The 24,588-nt window shown below is 37.4% G+C and overlaps 1 protein-coding gene across 1 annotated transcript; it reads left to right on the top strand.

Moving 5' to 3' along the window:
- Positions 1-24,025, top strand: LOC139970851 (U4/U6.U5 tri-snRNP-associated protein 1-like). The gene is made up of 18 exons (XM_071976893.1): positions 1-263; positions 2,130-2,190; positions 2,688-2,879; positions 3,671-3,779; positions 4,693-4,773; positions 5,462-5,558; positions 7,624-7,763; positions 8,604-8,750; positions 10,412-10,584; positions 11,642-11,793; positions 13,134-13,279; positions 14,823-14,958; positions 15,329-15,468; positions 17,358-17,539; positions 18,227-18,365; positions 19,502-19,591; positions 20,917-21,038; positions 21,690-24,025. Exons 1-18 carry the CDS (start codon positions 17-19, stop codon positions 21,706-21,708), a joined length of 2,373 nt encoding a protein of 790 aa, XP_071832994.1. The 5' UTR covers positions 1-16; the 3' UTR covers positions 21,709-24,025.
- Positions 24,026-24,588: the final 563 nt, after the last annotated feature.

The following is a 24,588-nucleotide window of genomic DNA, read 5'->3' as shown; positions in this document are numbered from 1 at the left end:
ACTAATATTAATAAGTATGGGATCGTCCAAAAAGCATAAAGATAAAGACCGAGATGAGAAAAAGCACAAACACAGGGACCGCGACAAGGACTCGAAGGACTCGAAGGACAGAAAACATCACAAACACAAGCGTCGTCGTTCAAGATCCAAAGAGCGCGACGGTGAAAAAAAGAGAAGAAGGGAGACTGACTCACCCATTTTGCTTAGCAAATCACCTGTCACTGAGATTAAATCAGACATTACCGTGCAAAATGAATCTCAAGGTATGATAAATATGTAAATTCTTAGCTAGCATACTTTGCCTATGGCTTAACTTAGGTCTAACCTAACTGAGACTAACTTTGGCCCACAATTCTATAACGGTCATTCTAAAAACATTTTTTGGAGGCTTGCTCAGTATGCTTTTTGACTGATGTGACTTGTTGCTTAATATCCAGGCAAGCAAATCTACAATTACAAAATGTGTGCATTCACATGGGTACCGTTGTTTTCCGCACACGTTACATTCCGCTGAAACAAAACGGTGTTTTCCGCAAACAAATTTGTCAGCGGAAAACAACGTTTTTTTCAGCGGAAAGTAACGTTTTTTTTTTGAAGGGACAGAATAACTTGCTGAATTGATTAGGCACATGGAATGATTTAGGAAGGTGGAGAAGATTGGTAACTGTAACAGGATAAATCGGCCATGATTTTAGATGTAACTCGTAAGAAAGGTGGTGCAAAATGCGTGTTCGACTATTAAAACAGCCCTTATACAGCCATTTCCAGCGAAAATCAAAGATACCGCCTTTTACAACTTTTTTTTTTAAACTATCATTACGCGGACCGCAGTTTTAATTCTTTATTAGATAGTCAATCCTTCATAACGCGGGTGTCCCTTTGCCCTTTTATCGGCCGACCACCACATACTTCTTTAATAATCCCTAATTACACACCCCCAAGCCTCCTCTGTATTATAAGCAGCTTAACTTTTCTGACATGAACTCAGTCTAACCATCCTTTATCCACGTTCTTTGATACTTTCTCATGTTATTTTAATCATCCTGCCTGAATTTGGTATCCTAAAATATGCGAAAAATATAGTATACAGGAAGGTGAAAAAAAGGTGTTTTCCGCAGAAGAATTTTTTCAGCGGAAAGTAATCAGCGGAAAGTAACGTATGCGGAAAACAACTGAAACCCATTCACATATAGCCTATAGCCACATACACAAAGAATGTTCAATGTGAAGTTAGGGTTTTCAATTGGTTACATGTCAGAAGTGAAGTGGTAGTATGTTAGGGGGATGAATAGTATGATGATTGTGGCAACTGATAAGAAGCTAACACTGGTAAGGGCGAACTTTTGTTATACATACAGTAACTCCGTTAAAGGCATTGGAGACTCGCACCAAACCACTTGCGGCCATCTGAAAAAGTTAACTTTCCGTTGCTTGCAAGTGACGTTTTGTTAGTGTCGCTATAAAATGCAGACAGTACAGTAATGAAACGTGATACCTTGTTATCTGTAGCTGGACCTCAGATGTCCATAGCTGTATTGTTTGTACACTGTGTTGTGGGTATTGACCGCAGATGTATGTACTGACTGTAGACTAGTGTCTAATTACCGATGGTAGCAAGTTGTGTGTGCGTATTTTCTGGGATCTATGGTTGGTGTCTAACACTTCTGTTACACCTCATTCGAAACTAGGTCAGATTACCGGCGGTAGTCGTTTCTTTTTGCGCGAGTCTTCACACCCTTTAAAGTGGAAGCTTTGGAGGATGCAAACTACAATTTGCTGTTTAGTGGGTGGAAGCTTTAAACAACCTGCACAGCTTTTGGTGTCATGAATAAACCAAGGAACTTCTTGTGATAAAAATGAGGCATTTGGCTTACTATTGGAATTTTCCCAAAGAAGAATATAGTTAAATAGAGTAGTTTGTACGGCAGTAATCTTCCACTTTCACAAATCATTCTGCCATGTCCAATAGCATGTAATCTAGTGTTACCATTTTTCTTTCTGGAGTTTCCTAGGCTAATGGTATTTTCTGTAAGTACAGTAGAAAGAGAGTACTCTCAAGTTCTGGCTTCTCACTGTACTGAGTCTCACCAAATTTACATATAATATTATGTTTCCACTTGCTTTGACAGGCAGAGCAGCTCCTGCTGTGGAAGGAAAGTTCCATGAATCTCTGAGTGTTGAAGAAACCAAGTAAGTCTAGACTGGATTCCTTAAGAACGTAGCCTTGTAGACGTTAGATTTGTCAACTGTACATACAGATTTAAGGAAGAATATCATTCCAACTGTAATCCTGTTACACCAACTTGTTCAGACAATTAACAACTTTTTTACTCAAAAATTCTAAACATTATAAAAGAATTTGCCTAGCAAAGCTTCATTAATAGTAGCAGCAGAAATTTTTGTTGCTGTACCATAGTGTACAGTATTTTACTGAGGCAAACTTACTGAATTCCATCTGCTTAATACAAGTAAGATGCAAATCTCATTGATGTGTATGTCTTCCCCTAACAAATGCACAGTATTAGAAATAGCTATAGAAAAATGACAAGCTCTCAGATTTTCCAGTTTTTTCATTAATTCATTATTCCATCACTAAACCTTGAACTGTATTGCTGAAGAGATGATCAGTTTTCATTATTCTTTTTTTTAAAGTACAACTCATGTTTCTTACTTGTTCCATTTCTCAGCAAAATACGTATCAAGTTGGGCTTAGCTCCACTGAAACAAGAATCTGCATCTGCGGGCAAAGAAACCTCTTACGATGACAGACCAGATGTCCACAAGCCTGCCGTTAACCTGGCAACCAAAAAGGAGACAGCGAAAATACAGGACAAGTTGGCCATGATAAGAGAAAAGAGGAGACTTCATAAGAAACTACAGTAAGTACATATCGGCATTTTAGACAAATATCTGAAGTACGGTACGTACTGTAGGTAGCTGGGCAAAAAAAAACTGACATAATTTGATGATGATATGCAATATTGAGCAACTGCAACATATAATACAATGTTTATCAGACAAATGAATTGCAGGGACTGGCATGTAAATTGGCTAGTTACAGGTCTAGAATTTCACAAGTTTAAAGCCACTTGCTTTAAGAAAGAAATGAGAAAAGGGGAAGTGCTTTAACAATTGTAAAAAATCTACTGTCTGATATCAAGTTTCTCACTGGCACTTTATTGCATTAAAACACACATCAACTTGCGTGAAGAAGAGCCGAAAAAACTAAAGAAGAGAGAGAAAATGGTCAGGCTGGAGAGAACAGCCCAATCATATATCCTGTTAATAAGCTGTAATATGGCACTCATGTTTGGCTACGGAAAAATGCAAGTTTCTTTATAATCTACTAACAAACAGCAAAATCCACTGGCATTTAGCCAGTAGATAGCCTGAATTTTTCCACGCCTTGTACAGTGATTTTTTAAATCATCGCTGTGAGATTTTGTTATGGAATATTACCTTAATAGACCATTGAAGTAACTTCAGCAGCTGTAGTAAGATAAGTTTGTTTGTACAGTGCTTTCCTCTGTAACCAACTGTGTCTGTTTTACAATACTGAAGGAAGCCTATACTATGCTTAAAATTATAAAGATTAGAATGTAAGGATTGTGGCTTTCTGTTTGATTTGATTTATTATTAGTATATATATATTTTTCTTCTCTGTTTGCAGGAAAGTTAAAACTCTGGCAGAAGACGATGATCCTGAGCTAGAGGATGCATCTGCTTGGGTGAAGAAGAGTAGACAATCTCAAAAAGAGAGAGAGAAAGCTGAGAAACAGGTAAGGTATCTTGTGTTGACAAGTGATATGTTTCCTGTTTTGGCTGTCATTATTTGTATGTGGATTCTCTCACTTTGGGGGGGAATTCAAATTGAAAACTACTGCACCTTCATGCCTTTTTGACAACTGACAATTTTATCCCGTGCCTTGCCATTTCAATAAAAATTTGAGACAATTTTCTTCTGACTTGTTCTAAGACATTACCCTTCCCTCTGACAATCCTTAATGCCTTAAGACCTAGATGCATGGTATCTTAAAGGAGACACAAACCCAACCATATTATTAGTCTCTTTCGATAGAGATAATTGTCATGAACAACTTCTCCAAACACGCTCACAGCTAAGAAAACTATTATTACAGATACAGAAATAATATTTCAGATTTTAATTGATTTTTTTTTTAATGTTTTTCTTTATTAAAATATTTCTTTTCAGTAAAGGTGAAGGACTTTGTAAAAGCTTAATTAAATGTTGAGCCTGTTTAACATGACCTAATATAGACATTGGGTTCAATGTCAACATTGTTATCACAAAGTCCTGCCATGAAAATATGAAGAGAAAAACAAAGAGTTAAAGGTTTCAGATCCCTAATGTCACTATGGCATCACAGATTAACAATGTGACAGCTCCAAGACATGACATTTTAACAAATACCACCCCAAGCTATTTCTAAGCTGTTTGATGGAGGTGTTCTTCACAAAGATCTACTGTAACTGTCGTATAAACCAAAAATGATGGTTGGATGCATCGATATGTTCTTGGCCTAAACTACTGATAGCAACATACTATATCTACTAATATTAAGTAGTACTTTACGTTTATCTAAGTCTTTGATGGACTAATCGGTGTGACTGTAGTCTACATACATTTCAAAATTGTACTCAAATGTTATTGCTTCTACTTTTTTTCGACAGGAAAAACTTTTACAAGAAATGGATGAAGAATTTGGAATCAGTGATCTCCTTGATGATGAACTTAAAAGAGAAAAAAGTGAGGTAAGGAATATTGATGCAGTGAACGAAGAGAAGATGAAAAGAGCATTCTCACTAGTAGAAGTTAAGCCCAATCCATAAGACAGTGGTTTTTCATATCAGTTCATCAGATATGCAAATTGTGAAGGATTTTTTTCTGATTGTCCCCTAGGACAACTAGGTCTGACTTTTTGGTTGTCCAAACAGCAAAGTTGGTAGTCAGAAAATAACTTAGCAAGATGACAAAGAATGACCAATATGTACAATGTAGGGGAGATGTATGAGATTTGGTGAATAGAACACCAGCTTTGGGCCAGTAAACCTCCCCTTTAGGACAGATTAAAGGCCACTACCACTACAGTATTCTTGAATTACTTCATCTTTATTACTTAATTACATGATTATAGTATCTCTAAAGTGATAGAGGGTGATACCAATTTGTCATCTTACCTGGGATAGTCAGTTACAGTGCAAATCTGAATCTGATATAAACAGCTAGTTCCGAGTCCAACGACCTCCTGAAGCTGATTTTGGTCGTCCGAACAGAATATTTGGTCGTCTCGGACTACCTTTAAAAATTGCAAAGAGTCTATGAGGTAGATCAGCTGGACTTATACCCAACACTTCACATGCAGATATCTCTGGATGAATCAGATTTATGGATGATTTGCAGCATTCATAATTAATGCTGCATTATTTTTGTACTTGACAGGCCTACAGCGCTAAAGATATGGCGGGTATCAAAGTAGAACATGATACCAAAGATTTTCGAGACGGTAGCAAGGTCATCCTGACTCTAAAAGATGCAGGTGGGTTAATCTCATGATTTTATCGTCTTTTTTCCTCAAGATGCAGGTGTAGGTGTAGGAGGGTGTAGAAACATGATTTTGTGAAAAAAGTGTATCTTGTTCCAATATCCGTGCATCTGAATATGAAACAATTTTCCTTTGTTTTGTTAGACTGTAAGGATTTGCTTTGTATGAGATGTGTCGGAAATTGTTCTTTATCAGTGGAAAGCATTATGAGGGAAGTTCAGTACCCCTTCCACCCCTCCCATCCCAGCTCCCCTCACTCACTACACATTGTCATAACACCCAGTGTTGTGGTTCGTTTAACCAACACAGTGTGATCTGTACATTGTGACAATGAGGCACCATTTTTATAAGCTTCAAACATTCCATCAGCCATGATTTGTTTTTATGATTTCTTTGCAAGTATTGACCGTAATGGCCCAACCACTTGTCGGCAAATACCGACACATGTTGCTCAGATTGTGATCCATACAGGCTCTTAGTGGGTCTGTGATCCATACAGGCTCTTAGCGAGTCTGTGATCCATACAGGCTCTTAGCGAGTCTGTGATCCATACAGGCTCTTAGCGAGTCTGTGATCCATACAGGCTCTTAGCGAGTCTGTGATCCATACAGGCTCTTAGTGGGTCTGTGATCCATGCAGGCTCTTAGCGGGTCTGTGATCCATACAGGCTCTTAGCGAGTCTGTGATCCATACAGGCTCTTAGCGAGTCTGTGATCCATGCAGGCTCTTAGCGGGTCTGTGATCCATCCAGGCTCTTAGCGGGTCTGTGATCCATCCAGGCTCTTAGCGGGTCTGTGATCCATACAGGCTCTTAGCGAGTCTGTGATCCATACAGGCTCTTAGCGAGTCTGTGATCCATACAGGCTCTTAGCGGGTCTGTGATCCATACAGGCTCTTAGCGAGTCTGTGATCCATACAGGCTCTTAGCGGGTCTGTGATCCATACAGGCTCTTAGCGGGTCTGTGATCCATACAGGCTCTTAGCGGGTCTGTGATCCATACAGGCTCTTAGCGAGTCTGTGATCCATGCAGGCTCTTAGCGAGTCTGTGATCCATACAGGCTCTTAGTGAGTCTGTGATACAAACAGGCTCTTAGAGAGTCTGTGATCCATACAGGCTCTTAGCGAGTCTGTGATCCATAAAAGCTCTTAGCGAGTCTGTGATCCATACAGGCTCTTTGTGAGTCTGTGATACAAACAGGCTCTTAGAGAGTCTGTGATCCATACAGGCTCTTACCGAGTCTGTGATCCATAAAGGCTCTTAGCGAGTCTGTGATCCACACAGGCTCTTAGGGAGTCTGTGATCCATACAGGCTCTTAGTGAGTCTGTGATCCATACAGGCTCTTAGCGAGTCTGTGATCCAGACAGGCTCTTAGCAAGTCTGTGATCCATACAGGCTCTTAGAGAGTCCGATCCATACAGGCTCTTAGCGAGTCTGTGATCCATACAGGCTCTTAGAGAGTCCGATCCATACAGGCTCTTAGCGAGTCTGTGATCCATACAGGCTCTTAGAGAGTCTGTGATCTATACAGGCTCTTAGCGAGTCTGTGATCCATACAGGCTCTTAGAGAGTCTCTGATCCATACAGGCTCTTAGCGAGTCTGTGATACAAACAGGCTCTTAGAGAGTCCGATCCATACAGGCTCTTAGCGAGTCTGTGATCCATAAAGGCTCTTAGCAAGTTTGTGATCCAGACAGGCTCTTAGTGAGTTTGTGATACATACAGGCTCTTAGTTTGGGTATTGAGATAAGCATCTTGCCCAACGACATAACGTAATGAACTAGGCAGAAATCGAACCCAGCAATCCTTGGATCACAAGTCCGATGCCTTAGTTAGTTGGCCGCCACGCTCTCGCAAATTACAACCTGTCTGAACCCATAGAATACAATCTATGCACCATTGTGTAACAGAGACGTTGTCATCCGACCGATGTTTCCTACTGACCTGTTTCGAATATCAGTATTCGATGTTTTACTTCTGTTATTTAGTTTATATCTTTTCCGTTCTCCTGATGCGGTTAGTTAATAGTGTAATTATCTTATCGTTTAATCTTTACTAGATGTACTGAATGACGATGGCGATGTACTTGTCAACTATAACATGTTAGATTTTGAGAAAGCCAAGAAGAACACTGAACTGAAAAAGAAAATGCCTGGTTACGTCGCCTACGATGATACAGAAGAAGATGAATTTGGGGTGGTGAGTTGCTCTATCAAATTAATCGTAACTGTTGCATCACTGCTTGTATCCAAGACAGCTGTTTTTGTGATTTGAGTTTTATTTAAAGTTACTTTTTGCTTGAAGAAGGAATGTTAGAAGAAAATCAAGAAACTATAGATCAGATGTGAAGTTATAGAGAAAGCACAGAGGAACATTTTTATAGCTTTTTACAAATTGACAAGTATATAGTTTACAACTCCATAGTGTTGTTGGAACTTTTGTGAAAATTTTCAAAAAAATTTTTTTTCTGTTGTTGAAGTTTTTGACATAACAGTGCGATGTAATTTGGCCAAGTTTCCTACTTTTAAGGCAATTAAATGGGTGCTATAGTATATCATTTCACACAGGAAAATGTTTGCCACATTTCAATGACTGTTGGTGACGTGGTGAGTTTGCAGAAGATCATTTCAAAGGACATCACTTTCACTGTATAAACATTTCCAGAGCTACTGTGTATGCATGTTTTTGTGTAGTTTGATGCTAAAAGGGAGCTAGAAATCTGAGTAACATTAGTAATGACAGTTAATGACCAAGTAATATAGCTGTCTAATCTGCAAATTTTTCAAATAGTTAGCAAGGTTTGTTGTCTGTTTTGTCCAAAATATTCCTTGATTCTTTGAGTTTAATGATGGGTACAGTATATCAATGTTCCTGGTAAAGCTAGTTCATTGATATGATAATTGATGAGTAGAAACTCAAACAAATTTAACATAGAGAAGCAGATATGTCGTAACTGAATATTTATCGAATATTTATTTTTCATATTTTCCCCCCCATATTTTACTTTGTCTCTCTGTTTGGTTATGTTCTGTCCTGTAGATTAGACCAAAGGCTCTCCTCAGTAAATATGACGAAGAAATCGATGGGGAGAGAAAGAAATCTTTTCTGTTGGATAAATACGGAGCTGTCGATACAAGGGCCGACAGAATGACTGTTAATATTAAGGATAGTCTCAAAGCTCAAGCTGTGAGTAATTTACATTATTCTGCTATTTTGTCATTTACCTTTCTAAATTTAATAATGTTTTGCTACATTTCGCATAGTCTCTTCTGTGTTTTTTTTTTTATTTTTTTTTTTAGGTGCATTTATTTGTGATGATATCTAATAAATACCCCGGCGCTTTTATGGGAATTGCGCATATTTTAAGAATTGTAATGTCGAGTTTTACCTTATCTCTTTGATAGATTTCTCTCAAGTTTAATAAGTGTGGTTTTGGTTATATCTACTGGAGGGAGGGAATCAATATATGTAAACCTGTTTATGTTAAAAATATTTAAAAATATATTAATGCAGGGAATAATTTAGTTTTCAAAATATGTGTAGCCGTTTTAGTTTTATGGTCTCTAGACTTTAGCTTCAAGAAAACAATACTAGGGTTCATGTGTACAAAAAGCTGCTGTATAACTTTGCACTTGAATAACGACTAGCAAATGTCGCATCACATTTTGCAACATTGTACCAGATAGATTATGCCCTGGACTCATGTTTATTGTATCTTCTTTTAGGAATTCTCTCCTTTTTTTTTAACCTGGTATTGATTTAAAATATATATGTGTGGTTATCAACCTCTCAAGCTGATGGGATGTAGGAAGAAGAATGTTTGTTTCGCATGGAAATAATTATATGGCAAGGAAAAGATGAATTATTCAGGTGTGCTTCCACAAGGACCAAAGATATAAAACTTTTTATATTGATCAGTTTATCATTGTGACGTTATGATGTTGGAAGTAAAACCAGGCTTCATTTGGTCTTCATCTAATCTGCCCCTCAATTTTACCCTGCCTATCCCACTCTTATCATCAAAGAGAACCCCCCCCCCCCCCCCATTCAGTGCTCTGTTGTTCTCTTCTGTTGTCAAGCCTGACATATGTATGGTGACAAGGCTCCATTTTGACTGCCCATAGGATGAGTGCCTATGGGTTCCATTTGACTGCCTAGGTGCCATTTGAGTGCCTATGGGTTCCATTTGACTGCCTAGGTTCCACTTGACTGCCTAGGTGCCATTTGACTGCCTATCTGTTCCATTTGACAATCTAGGATACATTTGACTGCCTATCGGTTCTATTGGCTCCCTATGGGTTCCATTTGATTTCCTAGGTTCCATTTGAGTGCCTATGGGTTCCATTTGACTGCCAAGGTTCCATTTGGCTCCCTATAGGGTTCCATTTGACTGCCTAGGTTCCATTTGACTGCCTATCGGTTCCATTTGACTGCCTATCAGTTCCATTTGACTGCCTATTGGTTCCATTTGACTGCCTAGTTTCCATTTGACTATCTAGGATATATTTGACTGCCTATGGGTTCCATTTGCTTTGGATGTTAGGTTAGTTTGTAGTCCAAGACTCATCTTGTTTTGCTCTGCCAGAGTAAGACTATATTTTGTGTGCCTCACATTCATACATCCCTGCTCACTGATCCCTACTCATCGCACCTTATCACCAAATTGGCCCATGCAATGCTCTGATGTTGTGTTCTGTTTTAACCAAAGAAGGATACACACCTTATTTTTTTTACCATTCTGGAGAAATATCAGGTACCATAAATCAAACCTACAAGCAGCCTAAGCTTTGTTTTTCTCAGAATAACCTTCAATTCATTGAGTCCTATTTCTGATTAATCAATTGTAGATAAGTCTTGAGACTGGACCGCTCACTTTGGCATCTGAGTTCTACACGTCAAAGGAAATGGATTCATTTAAGAAACCCAAAAAGAAGAAAAGGCGGTTGAAGAAGAAGAATTTGGTGGATGAGCTTGTCGCTATGCAGAGCCAGCCAAGGAAGAAACACGATCATGGATCTAGGTAAGCTCTCCACGACTCGGGTGAATGCGGTCAAGGTCAACGATTTTGGGGTGTAGCGTTCAGTCATACTTCTATCACCTTGAAGATAAAAGATGAAAAGAGTTTATTGCTAGGGGTATAGAACTGTTATGGATTGTGGAAAGGTTTGGTTTTCTGACCAGAAGTCAAATCTTGTTATATATTTGTTCCCTAAAGTACAGTTTGTTGGCAGTAGCTATTATATAAGTATGTGTTGTTAGGAAGCCATCTTGTGATCAACTTGTTCATTCAACACATTTCATGCAATTAACAGAATAGAGAGCGGTATGTCAGAATAGGCAATACATACTAGTATTCTGAATACATGACAGTGGCATTATGGGTTGGCTGCTTGGGGTTTTCATGACTAAAGCAGATGTGATCTATGGTAGATAGCTGCAATATCTGAGCATCTGACAAGTTTCGTTATAGGCATCCTCTTTATTTTAGTGTGTCTGAGACGGGAGGCAACCTAAATGTGAATTAGGGGTTAATCAACGGTCTACCGTGCGTTTACTGTATGATGAATGCACCAATGGGGGTATAACGCAAGCGATGCAACTCAAGCGATATGGTATAGACTTCATTCAGATACTATATAAACATTAATTGTGATATTAGATTCATAAATATAAAATAGTTGTTAACAAGTACAGACGTAGTAGAATCCTTCAATGACCTGACAAGGGTTCTAGTCATGTTGTTTAAACGTTACTTTGTCTGGGACGGAGGTCATGAGACTAAGTCTGTCTTCATGTAGTGGTTTATTTTAGGTTTCTTTCTTTCTTTCTTTCTTTTCTCCATCCCTTGTCTACTAATCCCCTTACAGCTATCTCTTTGTGTTCACCATGCTCATTAACCTGTCTGTGTTCTGTGTGTGTTTTTGTCCCTTCTGTTACTGTTACTTGTCATTTAGCCTTTGGAGAAGATCTTGCTAGGATTGAAAGGTCAGGCCAACTTACTTTTACACATTCTCTTACACAGGCTCTCTAGTGGATAAGCAGTTTGCTAACAATTTTATTTTATTTTGTTTATTTAGGTCACGACGACCTGATGTGGAGGAAGGAGAGATCAACGAAGAGGAGGCTGCCAAGGCTGCTGTTGCTTCGGCCACCAAGACCGCTGCTGCTGCTGCCAACAGTAACAGTCAAGTAACAGATATGGAGGTCGATCTGCCCAATGCAGATGAAGGTTTGTGTTTCAAAACATCTCTGTGTCGTTAATATATGGCTGAAATAACAGAGACATACTCATAATCATGCAGTCGCATTTTAAAGGTGGAAGTTTCATTTTTGAATTGTCAAATCATGACCAAGTGTCAGATACACCTTGTATTGCCAGATCAGGGACAGTTCCAGGATTTAAGAGAAAGAGAGTGGGCGTGGCCCTGGGGTCCTCGAAGCCGACTCCATGGTGGTCCTGGCAAGGAAATAATTAAAAAATAATAGACACGAATATACGGCTAAAATAACAAGACATGCTCGTAATTATACAGTCTAATTTTGAAGGTGGAAGTTTCATCTCTGAACTGTCAAATCATGACCGAAGTGTCAGATACTCCTTGTATTGCCAGATCAGGGGCAGAGTCAGGATTTAAAGACAAAGAGGACATGGCCCTGGGGTCTTTGAAGCCGACACCATGGTGGTCCTGGCCTGAAAATAATTAAAATATAATAGACCCTAAATGGTGCCTTCTGAGGCATAATTATTTAGACTTTAAATTTATACATCTATCATTAGGTAAATATTGCTTGGTTCAAGTTAAAAACTTATTTTCAATTATAGGGCCCGTGGTTGGAAAGGTGGGGGGACTCCTCTCCCGTACCCTCCTGGATCATTGCCTGTATGCTGAATGAACTTTTAACCTGAACTTATTTCCCTTTTCAGTTTTTTTCATAGAGAATGGAAGTCATTGAACTGCTTGTTGCGTCAGTAGGTCTTTAGCCTGCAGAGCAGAGCAGACATTCTAAAAATACAATAAAAGATCTAACAAGAGATAACTACTGCATGCTGAGACACTAATTGAAAACTCATCGGCAGGTTTTGTAATAAATTCATGTTCAAACCACAATATTTTGCAAACCTTTTGAATAAAGCAGCAAATTTATGCATAGGGTTTACATTGGCCTAAGCATTCTGGTTGTGGAGTTCTTGTCATGTTAAAAACTGGACACCTGATGAAAGTCGACTGGCATTTGCTTAGCTCATAGACCTTTGAGCATCTGCAATCCATGGTTTTTATTATAAAACAGCCTACAACTGTTCTGGTAGGATATTTCAAAGTTGAAAACTGCCTGTCATATGTGCATGCAGTAAAATGACAAAAAGGATGATGAAAGCCACAATTTGTAAAAATGTTTAACCCCCTTTTTTTTCATTTCACCATTTGACCAACTTGACACATTTGCAATCTAAAGTCTTTGTCCTTAAAATGTATAACTTAGCCGAGATTTAAAGCAGCGCTCTGGTATCGGAGGCTAATGCATCAGGTACAGACGAGTCGTAACAATTCTCTGTATCACTCTCGCCAGGTAAAATCAAAGGTCCAGAGATAATGGAGGATGAATGGGGACCACCCATCGAAGATGAGGCAGAAAAGGAGCTCCAAAATGTCTTGAATAAGGCAAGGAAGCTGAAACAGAAGAAAGAGAGAAAGAAATGTACCGTGGAAGAGCAGGTGAGATATTGACGAAGATATCACATTGACGAGGGTAAACCTATGTTGCACTGAGAGTGTCATTTCTGTTGTGGGGGGGGGGGTGGAAGAACAGGTGAGATATTGACGAAGATATCACATTGACGAGGGAAAAGCAGTGTTGCACTGGGAGTGTCATTTCTGTTGTGGGGGGGGGGGGGGTGGAAGAACAGGTGAGATATTGACAAAGATATCACATTGACGAGGGAAAAGCAGTGTTGCACTGGGAGTGTCATTTCTATTGTGGGGGGGTTAGGGTAGGGGGGAGCATATTAACATTGGTTAAAGCTTCTGAAAGTTTCTTGCTAACCCTACAAGCAATTTATAGATAGAGTGAAGAGTCAAGTAGACTACTGAATGTCTTCTCAGTGAGTGAGAGTACCCAGAGAAGATAAGGAAAACAAACTGCCCAAAATGACAAGCTTGAGAAGATTTTGACTGTTGACTGTCTTTCTTGTACATATAGTGACAGTGTTCACAAAAACATTTCAAGGATGACTTTCAGAAACATTTTCAAGGCGACAGAAGTTAAGTCTTGATTTCTCATTGGCCAAAAATAAAGAGAGTCATAGCATTGTTTAGCTTTTATTTTTTGCTTTTTTTTCCCTGGCGGTTTTTTGAGATACTCATCTGTATAAATATGCTTAATCTCTGGAATGATCCTTTAAGGCTGACTTGATAATGACGTTGGCCCCCCTCGGTGCAGGCCTTAAATGTTAATGTGAATCAGTCGCTATTTAAATAGCTCAACCAAAGCATGTTTTTCTTAACTTTAAACATATAAACAACGAAGGAAACTTGGATGACATTCAACACCATTTGTCCTTGTCAAGTTTGTAAATCTTTTTGGAAACTTGTCATTTGAGGCAATACAAGTATTGTTGTTGCAACTGAGGGACTGTTCTAATGGTTTGAATGTTAGACAGATAGTCAAACCATTTTAATTGACGAGCCTTGAATGCTCGATCGTACTGTGAAATTAAGAGCTGTATGAAAACACAACCTAGACTGACTAGCAGTGATGTTTACAGAAGACACAAAACTCAGCCAAAGTTTTATCGGCTAAGATTTGCTATACACGATATAACGATATAACTTCCCTCTAATATGGTTATAAGGATCACAGCATGGACTAATTTTTATTTTTATTCTCTCTCTTCCTTTTGTATATTGTTAGGTTGCCGCTGTTGTCGCTAGTATTAAAGAAGAGCCTAGTGTTAAGAATATGGTTATAAGGATCACAGCATGGACTATTTTATTTTTATTCTCTCTCCTTCTGTTGTATTTTGTTAGGTTGCTGCTGTTGTCGCTAGTATTAAAGAAGAGCCAAGTGTTAAGATTATGGTTATAAGGATCACAGCATGGACTATTTTATTTTTATTCTCTCTCCTTCTGTTGTATTTTGTTAGGTTGCTGCTGTTGTTGCTAATATTAAAGAAGAGCCTAGTGTTAAGATTATGGTTATTAGGAGCACAGAATGGACTATTTTATTTTTATTCTCTCTCCTCCTTTTGTATATTGTTAGGTTGCCGCCGTTGTCGCTAATATTAAAGAAGAGCCTAGTGTTAAGATTGAGGACCAAACAGACACAAAGACGGGATCGATTGTCTTGCATTCAACATCAGAATTCTGTAGAGCTTTGGGTGATATCCCAACATATGGTGAGTTTCAAGAGCCTTTCTACGTTTTGAATGATAACTGGGCTAATCCTGATGTTAACTAAACTCAATATAAAGGGCTTTCCATTTGTATAAAATGCTATTGCTTTACTAAAAGGAACTTTTGAAAAGTTGTTTCTAGTTTGCTTTTCAAGGAGAAAGTGTGTTTTTAAGAGTACCATTTTCACAACATTTTTGAGAAAGCTTTCTCAGATTGGCGACTACACATTGATGACTTTGATATTGTTACCTATGGCCTTCTGGTCACATATGAATGTTGTGTTAGTGTTGAAACAAGTTGGGAAAGGTGTGACTTTGCAGTGCCCATTTAGTTTGATTAAAGTGCCATGTGTTTTTTTCTCGTCTACGATAGGTGCATCGGGAAACAGGAACGAAGATGCCGAAGATGACATGGACATAGAGAGAGATGATGAAGAGATCAGAGCAGAAGTCATGGACGATGTCAAAGGTTGGAACCAGGTCAACCCAGATGAAGAAGATGAAAATAAAGAGGTTCGAAGAGAAACAGATGATCGTGTTAACTTGCGTTCAATGTTTAAGAGGTTCCTGTCATTTTAGTCATTCATTTAGTGCAATAATAATAATGATAATAAGTAATATTTATATAGTGCATAATCAGCAAAGCTGCTCAAAGCCCTTTACAAATGTTAAACCTTAAAACAAATAGTAACAAAAACCGAAATATTAAATATACAGAACCAATAAAACAAAAAATGTAAAAGCAACAATATAAAAAACACCCATACTAAACGATACTAAAAAAATAAAAATTTTAAATATTAAAAAAAATTTAAAAAAAACCACCCAAAAGGCAATAGTCTAAAACTATATTGTGGACGCAATAGTCCAATGGTACAGTGTCTTGTCATGTAGCTTCAAATGATCATGTCCCATTCAAAGTTACTGTATGGGTGGGACTCCAGTCACAGCAATCTGTGTATTGTTTTAGTTATAGTTACATATGTAAGACTGTGTAAAGATTGTAGTTAAGATAGAATTCTCAAAGTTTCAGCTTTTGCGTGTGGTGTCTCTGTTCATGAATGGCATGGAAAGTGTCATGTGAAGTGGATGGGCAAGATGGGTTGTTGATGTCAGCTCAACGAAGTGTAACAGTATGCTGACTAAGGTGATAGCATTATTGTGTTGTACAGCCATTATACCCTATGCAGATTGGCTGCACATAGCTAATAGCAGGACTAAAATCAACAGCGTCAACAAATTTACAGAAGCCATTTTGACAAGATGAGAAACGTTCTTGTCAGTCGCTAACTTCAACTGGCTATCGGTGGTTTCGCAAAAGTTGTGAGTCCAGGCTTGTAACTGGTGCTGGGAATAATTGAGTGTTCACAATTTATGTTTAGCGGTTTTGAGGTTTGCTTCTCGTATAAACCAGAAGCTGATCATATGGTTCTGTGTAACAAATCGAATATACATCTTAACATATGTGTAGCCATGTGTTACATATATATACATCTTAACATACGTGTAGCCATATGTTACATATATACATCTTAACATATGAGTCGTCATGTGTTACATATATATATATCTTAACATATGTGTAGCCATGTGTTACATATATATACATCTTAACATACGTGTAGCCATATGTTACATATATACATCTTAACATATGAGTCGTCATGTGTTACATATATATATATCTTAACATATGTGTAGCCATGTGTTACATACATACATACATCTTAACATATGAGTCGTCATGTGTTACATATATATATATCTTAACATATGTGTAGCCATGTGTTACATATATATACATCTGAACATACGTGTAGCCATGTGTTACATATATATATACATCTTAACATACGTGTGTAGCCACATATAGTCACGTATAATATTCGTCTTCTCTCGTGGCACCGATCATCCTCCCTGCCTATTCTCTAGTCCAAGCCGGACACGAAACTTCAAAACGCCACTTCTCAATCTATTTTATGTCAGTTTATTCTTCTCTGTTTCTATGCTACCAAAAAATTCCTAAGATATTTACAACTTCTCTCCATCTGTCATTGGTGCATCTTTTCTCTTGTTGAGAGATCATCAAAGAAGTATCTCTTCATGGAGGTCTTAATCTCCACTCAGTGATGATCTCATCCTTAAGGTTATAAAGTATAAACTGTCATACACCAAACATACATCCCCCTCTCCCCTCCTCCCCCTCCCCCCCCCCAACCACCTGATATGTTTAGCCTTCCTTAGAAGAATGCCCTTCCTTTGTTTATCTCTGGTCTTAAATTAACACAACATCACTCCATATTTTTCCTTTCAGATTTGCATAGCATGCGATACTGGATCAATTTATCTCCAATGTAGTACGTCTTTGTAATGACATTTTGGCATGTTTGTAATCTTTTCAGGAAGACGTCGGTCCGGTCCTGGAGGAAGAGCCGGATATCAGACCGGGATGTATGGGAGCTCTGTCGTTGGCCGTGAAGAAGGGATACCTGGGAGTAGAGGATCCCAAGAATCTAGGAACCGTCTCCAGCAAGAACCAACATATGGAGGCACAAAACTATATCGTGGAAGACAAAAACTACAAGTGAGATGTAGTCTTGTTTCATTTATTTTCATATTCGAGGCTTTAATTACTCTTACAGAATGATTTGTACGTTCTCTTTAAAATAAATAGGTTATGCGGTCAAACGGATTCACATCTGAAATGAAAGTGTCGTAGAACTAGGCTGAGATGGTGAAGAGCATTCTTCTATTCAAAATATGGGAGGAATTGCTACAAAAATGCAAAGATGTGTAACAGTTTAATATGCATTTGTTATTCATTGGAAATCATTTTTCAAAATCGGTTATAGCAGACGTGAACAATACGTAATTTTCCTGTCATCAGGGCGCAGAAGGGAAGTGTACAAATCCGTTATAGTTATAGCTCGGTGTTTGTATAAAGCAACACTGGCCTAAGTGCTAGTACAGCAATTAATTTTGCTGAAATATATTACCTGTAGACCATACGAAAAAGTAGTCAGCTGCTGTTGTATCCAAACGGTATCAGTATTTTTGCACAAACATTAGGGTTTGTTGTGTATCGACAACGCCGCATATGAAAATATTTTGAATTGATGATGTAAATGATAATGAAATTGATAATCTCTTGATTAATGATTCATTAAATTATTTATGATTGCTCTGATCTTCTTTCCTTTTTTTTTTCGATTGTTTTCATTTTGTTATTTAAATTTGATGATGTCTATGATCCTTTTGTTTCTTTAATTAGTGATATCGATGCCAAGTATAACAAACATGACAGGGGGTACAGAGGACCTGTCCAGGATTTTAAGGATAAAGATGGGTACAAACCGGACTTCAAGCTGACCTACATCGATGAATCTGGCAGAGAACTGAACCAGAAGGAGGTAAGTCACAGAGGAAGTAACTAAATAACACAAACCTACGGCTTAACCTAGTAAATGGAAATGAAATATCAAAAGAGAATCACCAGATATCATTAACTGGGATCCAACACTTTTTTTGCAATAAGTAGTGAAATTAATCAACAAAAGTTGAAGTTGAAAAATGTTGAATTTATGGGTTGATTTTTGCAGCCTGTATATTGATTTTGGGGAGGTTCTGTTCGATTTTGCTGAAGTTTTCTCTGTATTAAATGACACCGCCTCGAAGCAATGGAGGTTTGTTTCTTGACTGTAGTCAATAAACTCAAGATTCATTTGAAATGTTAAAAGACAAAAGTTGAAAAGGGTTGCTGTGTTTATGTCACTGATACTGATGTGAGAGAGTGGCCTGGGTAACAAAATAATTTCTAATCTAATTTGAATTATTAATTATCTCAGTAATGAATTAACATTCCTTTGGTGAAGAAAATTGTGGAGAGCAGTATCTTAGTTTGATCAATTGCAGTCTTCTTTAAAGGAATACTTGGTAGATCTGAAAAGGTTTGCCGAATTTTGTCTGTCTGTTCCCTTTTGAAATATTTATTTTAGAAGAGTTTTGCACAAGTAAATGTTTTCCATCAGTTTAAACTTGTGAGTAATAGAACAGAGATGTAGTAAACTTTTGAGATTATGATTGTCAGGGAATTTGGAAGCTTCTAATATGTTCTGAAAGATCATTTCAAAATCGGCTGTTTCCCCCCACACCAACCTCCCCAACCTCATGAATTATTTGTAAAGTTTGGAACAAGTACCTGTTTCCAGCAGTTAATCATGTGGGATGTAGTGGAAAGGTATAGCAAATTTTGAGATTATTATTGTCAAGGAATTTGGAAGCTTCTAAAAGATGTTCTGAAAAAAATGGTCTGAAAAGATCATCCTGCTGAAAAGATCATCCTTAATCCTGCTGGTAAAGTTTACCTAACTTGCTATTGAAAATATTTTTATCCAGGGATGTTGCTAAGGTCACCTGCTGTCGCATGCATTGACAGAGGCAATGTCAACTCTCTTGTCTTACGTCCTGAGAATAAAAGTTCTTGACCTACTGCTTGTATATTTGCTTCTACCTTTCTTTCTCTGAATACCAACCACTTTCCCTGCAGGCATTCAGACATTTATCTCATCGCTTTCACGGGAAAGGATCTGGAAAATTGAAGACAGAGAAAAGGTTAAAGAAGGTTTTGGAAGAAGAGGTAAGGTTAGAGTGATCACCTATAAAGCGAACAACTGGTACACGAGAAGTGGGTTTTAAGATTAGTTGAGGAAAGAAAATTGATGACTCATTCCCAAGCCTTATATGAAATAACAGTTTATATCACTCAAAGAGATGTGTTCTACACCCAGTTTATACTGCAAATAAGGATGCAGTTATGCTTGTTTGGTTTGCTTGTTTGGTATGCTTGTTTGGTATGCTTGTTTGGTAAAGATAGTTTAAGAATGGAATTGATAGTTCTTTAATTACTTGTGCTTGGTGTTTTGGAAGTTGGAGCTTTTTTGCTTTTTGAAATTATTTGGACTTTCCTTGAACTTTACAATGGCATAACAATTGCTGGAAAATCTAACCAAACTGATTTAACGTTTTCACAAAAGTCTTGGAATGATCTCATCTTAGCAGGCCACTAAGTCATGATAATCCCATGCCCCCTGAGTATGAATATATCAGAGGCCAGAGGTACCCAGAATTTATTTTGGATGTTTTTATAGATATATTACAACAGTTGGTTGAAGGTATAATAGCAGTGTCATATGATAATTTTCAAGGAAAGAGGTATCTCATTTTATTTTTAGCAAAGAATGAAATTTATGCATATATCGTTTATCAGTTATGGGACTTTCCTGAAAACTTCAGAATCTTAGCAAAACTGTATAAATTTTTTTCAATTGTTAGCATCTCAACTGTCTTTAGAGAGACTTCTTAGTGCACAGAGACTGTCGTCTGTGGTATTGTGGTGCTCTAAAGTAGGAATTTGGGCATAGTTTTGGTGTTCATATGTCGTAGTGAAAGAAGAAACAAAAATATGAATGCAAAATGTATTGTTCCTCTATCATTCCCATCCTTCAATATTTTCAACATTTCAAATATGGTTAGTGTTTGGAATGCTGAGCCTGAATCATAATTATTACTCCTCTCAGTTAATCTGTAAATTGTTGTTAATGTTGCTGACATTGTTGTTTAGGTTCAGATCACTTCATTTAAATCACAGTGAGCATGGATGACATCCATCCATCCATCACCATTATGTTTATACTATTTTATGTTGATACTATATTTAAATTTCATTTTCAAAGATATTTTGAGGGCATAAAAACGTCTTTTGTCTTCTTTATTTACTCTTTAAAGTTTGTAAACGGTCACTTAACTTCCAAAAGTAAGAGCGTTATAGAAATACGACAAGGATCGATCAATTGTGGGTTTTGAATGGCATGTGAGGTATCAATCCTAGTTGTATTTACCCCTGTAGCTATCCTTTGAATGGAGATGACTGAAGGCGCTTGTGATATTTGTCCTTCTCTGCAGGCAATGAAGAAGATGTCGTCAACGGATACACCGTTACATACCGTAGCTAGGATGCAGGAGAAACAAAGGGAGATGCAAACACCGTACATTGTTCTGAGTGGAGGCGGAAAAAATCTTACCACGTAAGTCAAAATGGTGGAATAACAATTGATGGCTGTTTGTCTTACTTTTGGAGTCTAGAAAAGTCAATCTTCTCTCCTGCTGATGTTCCCAATGTATTTGTTCAAAGCTAGTCCGTGTGAACTTGGAGAAATTTGTTATAATGCTATCAGAATTTGGTAAAAGATCCCATTGTATGAATGTGTCATGTGTCAATCTGTATTTATTTATGTCTAATTAATTTATTTCTAATCTGTAAGAGGTATGTAATTTTAATACCTCATATGTGGGTCCACACTATTGAGTACAACAACAACAATTTCATTTTTTTTTTTTTGGACTTAGACAGAGGTTAGTCTGAAAATTTTCTTTTCAGAATAATAAACTTGATGCACGTCATATTTAGTATGTGGATATGTGATATTTAGTACAAGAAGCTCGTTTGCAGTTACATTAAATGGTCTCACATGAACTTGGGCAAGGAAACACTTAAAGGCGATTGGCTCTCTGATTTGTTTTACATTAAACGATGTATAATTCAGCCAATGGAGTATCGTTATCAGTGTGCTGCAAAGTAAATTGATTCTGCAGGATTGCTGCTCTAGTTTTGTTTCCTATCATCTGTAAGATATTTATTGTAACAATTCTCTCTCTTCGTTTCTTTTGTTTTCCAGAAATCCGATAACTAAATGATGAGTGTGACATCAAGATTTGTACAGTTTACTGGTCAACAACCCATTCACAGCTTTAGCCTGTTGGTCTTAGAGGCAGGAGTTGAGGAGAAATGGCTGGTTTTGAAGACCACGTCCTGTGCAATGCAAACAAATCTTAAGGCTAACAATTGAGTAGGAACTTGACAATCTCTTGTCGTACAGAAAATGGCTTTAAATTCAAGAAGTTCTTGTCTGTGAGAATTGTTAGCCCAAAGATCATTTTCATGAGATGTTTTCACATTTTTCACAGCTTAATGCTGTGTTGGATTATTCCATCAATGTTGCAAATAACTGGTAATAAATGCCTTTTAAGCGGTCTAGTGTTAAGTCACAGATCAACGTTTGCGTTTAACTTCCACTCTATTTCAGAAGGAAGGAAAATTTTAGCAAGAATTTTCACAGCTGCATTTTTATTGGAAATAAGCGATACTTCTGCATCGATAACTGAAAGCGCCTAATCCCATTATGGAAGCAAATTTTAATAGAGTTTTACAGCACAGAGCAAAAGCGTGAAAACTGTTAACATTGTCATCAATTGTTTTCAAGAGCAGAGTTAGTTACTTTGAGACTTTGTGAAAAATGTTTTGAATATTGAACAAAGGATCATAGTTAATATTTGGCTCTAAGGTGGACGACTTATAATCTATCACCAAATCAGAAAAATCACAAAAAGGGTATCGTTGTTTGTAATTGTTTTATCTTTGCACAGTCCTTATTCACACACTTCCTTTTCTGTTTCACTTTTTAAGGGTGTAAAGAAAAGGGTGGGAAACAATACAATCTTGCATTTATGAGTTTCTTCTCCTTAACCACTTTGACATGCCTCTTTCTAAATTCCGTTAGCCGAAGCTGCCCTGAACATTTTCGCGATTTAAATATATTTACTGAAAGGATTTGCAGTGGTCCATCATTTAATGCAAAATGTACGTTTTTCACCTCTTCTTTAAAGAGTGTATCTTCTTTAAACAAATATGTACCTGCTTTTTCTTTTAATGGTGACCAAATTTGTTCTATGAATGGGATGAGTTTATGTTTTGTTCCCCAAGTAAGCATAAACCTTTACATATAAGAGAGAATTATTTCATCTTTGTCTTAAAATGTGGTACTTTGTCCTTTGTCAATTGAAAATTATTGTCTACTGCAGCTTTTCATACTAGCTGCCAATTTCCAGTGTATTTACCAAACCTATTAAGACAAAGACTATAAGATAATTGCAATTGTACAAAACCTTTGTTTTCTTGCTTTGTTGTTGAATTATCAAATCAGTGATGATTCCATTTAATTTTCTGAGTATTCCACAGAAAACTTCTCGTTTTGGTGTTTCTCACCTCGCAATTGTCAAAATGTTTGAGGCCATCTTCATGATATGATATTCATCTTGACCGTTCAGTCTCATGTTACTGCAGTATCGAGTAGCTATAAAAAACTTTTACCAACTCGAAGACAGGAATAGTGCTTTAAGATGCAGTGCACGAACAATGCCAGTATTGTCATTTCCATTACATTTTTGCATTTGGGTTCAAGTGTTCATTATTAGGATGTTATTTTCATTAACAAGTTCAAAAGTAGCATCATATATAACACTTATTGAAACTTGCATTGACTGGAAGTTTCGGATGAAACAAGATTCTGTGAAAGAAACAAGTATCTTAACGCTTCTTTACTATTTCCTGTTGCTTGTCAAATGTTCGTTTGGCGTAAAACTCTCCCTGGAGTACTCCTGCTATATTTATCAGTGTTCGTGTCAAGGACGAAATACTTTGTTTTCCTTCAACCGACAAGAATGTGGGGAAAACAAACATCTCCGGCGGCGGAGGGGGGGGGCGGTTGGGCGTGGGGGTCTTGCGGCACAGAAGACAGACTAGACAACAGAATAGACAGTAGCTTAGAAATGAAGATGGATGTTTTAAATTTATTCCTGGAATCTTTAAGGAATAAACCAATAACGAAGGACAGAAAATGAAGGTTTGTCATTGATAGCATAACAATAATCTGAAATATAATGACAAACTTATTTGATATTGTTAATGCAAATTGTTTTAAAAATATACTACGAAATGGTTCTGTTAAGGTCATGCTTTTAAAACCGTCAGGGTCATATTAAACATTACAGTGCTTCTTGGTTATTATGGTGTTAATTGAAGGTTAGTATTGGTTAACGCAAGTACATATGACGACCACATGCTTCATTGATTTTTCTTTTATCATTTTCTGTGCCTACTCTCGTTAGAGAGCTGTACTTTCATTTGTCTTTTTATGTAAACTGAACGGTAAATTTAAATCAACTGAAAACTGGATTTCCAACGATTCACTCCTCATTTGCAATGCATAAAAATGATTCAAAATACATATAATGTGTATTCCAGTTCAACATGATGGCTACACCCCACCCTCACCCGTACCCCAGTTTATGTGGTCTACATATCTACAACGTTTACCGCGGCGGAGCGAACAATCAAGTACTTTATTGTAGTGTTTTATAGCGTCATCGGATATAAAATATCATATTACATTCGTAACAATGATATGTTATTTGAACAGCTCTCAACATAAGGTGTTGCGAATGAGTTATTTTCATTATAAATAGTTGATTATGACGTAATTGAATATTAATGAGTAGATCGTCACAGAATGTCCTTCAGTTTCTATTTTATTCTTCTGTTTCTCTACTTTTTTTCTTTCCACTACTTCGGTATTCGTTTTTTGTCTTCCCCTGTGTTTCTGGTTTCTGAATCAAGGAACTTTACCTCAAATTTGTTGATCTCTAAATCGTTATCTCTTCACAGCCGCTCTTTCGCTGACCTGAAGAGGGCGGTAGAGCTTGCCGCTGTATAATTTCAATATTCTTCTTGGTCAGCAT

This window comes from Apostichopus japonicus, chromosome 8 (genome assembly GCF_037975245.1).
Source record: "Apostichopus japonicus isolate 1M-3 chromosome 8, ASM3797524v1, whole genome shotgun sequence".
NCBI lineage: Eukaryota > Metazoa > Echinodermata > Holothuroidea > Aspidochirotida > Stichopodidae > Apostichopus > Apostichopus japonicus.
The sequence above is the reverse complement of the archived record's forward strand: the minus strand, read 5'-3'. Positions and strand labels throughout refer to the sequence as shown.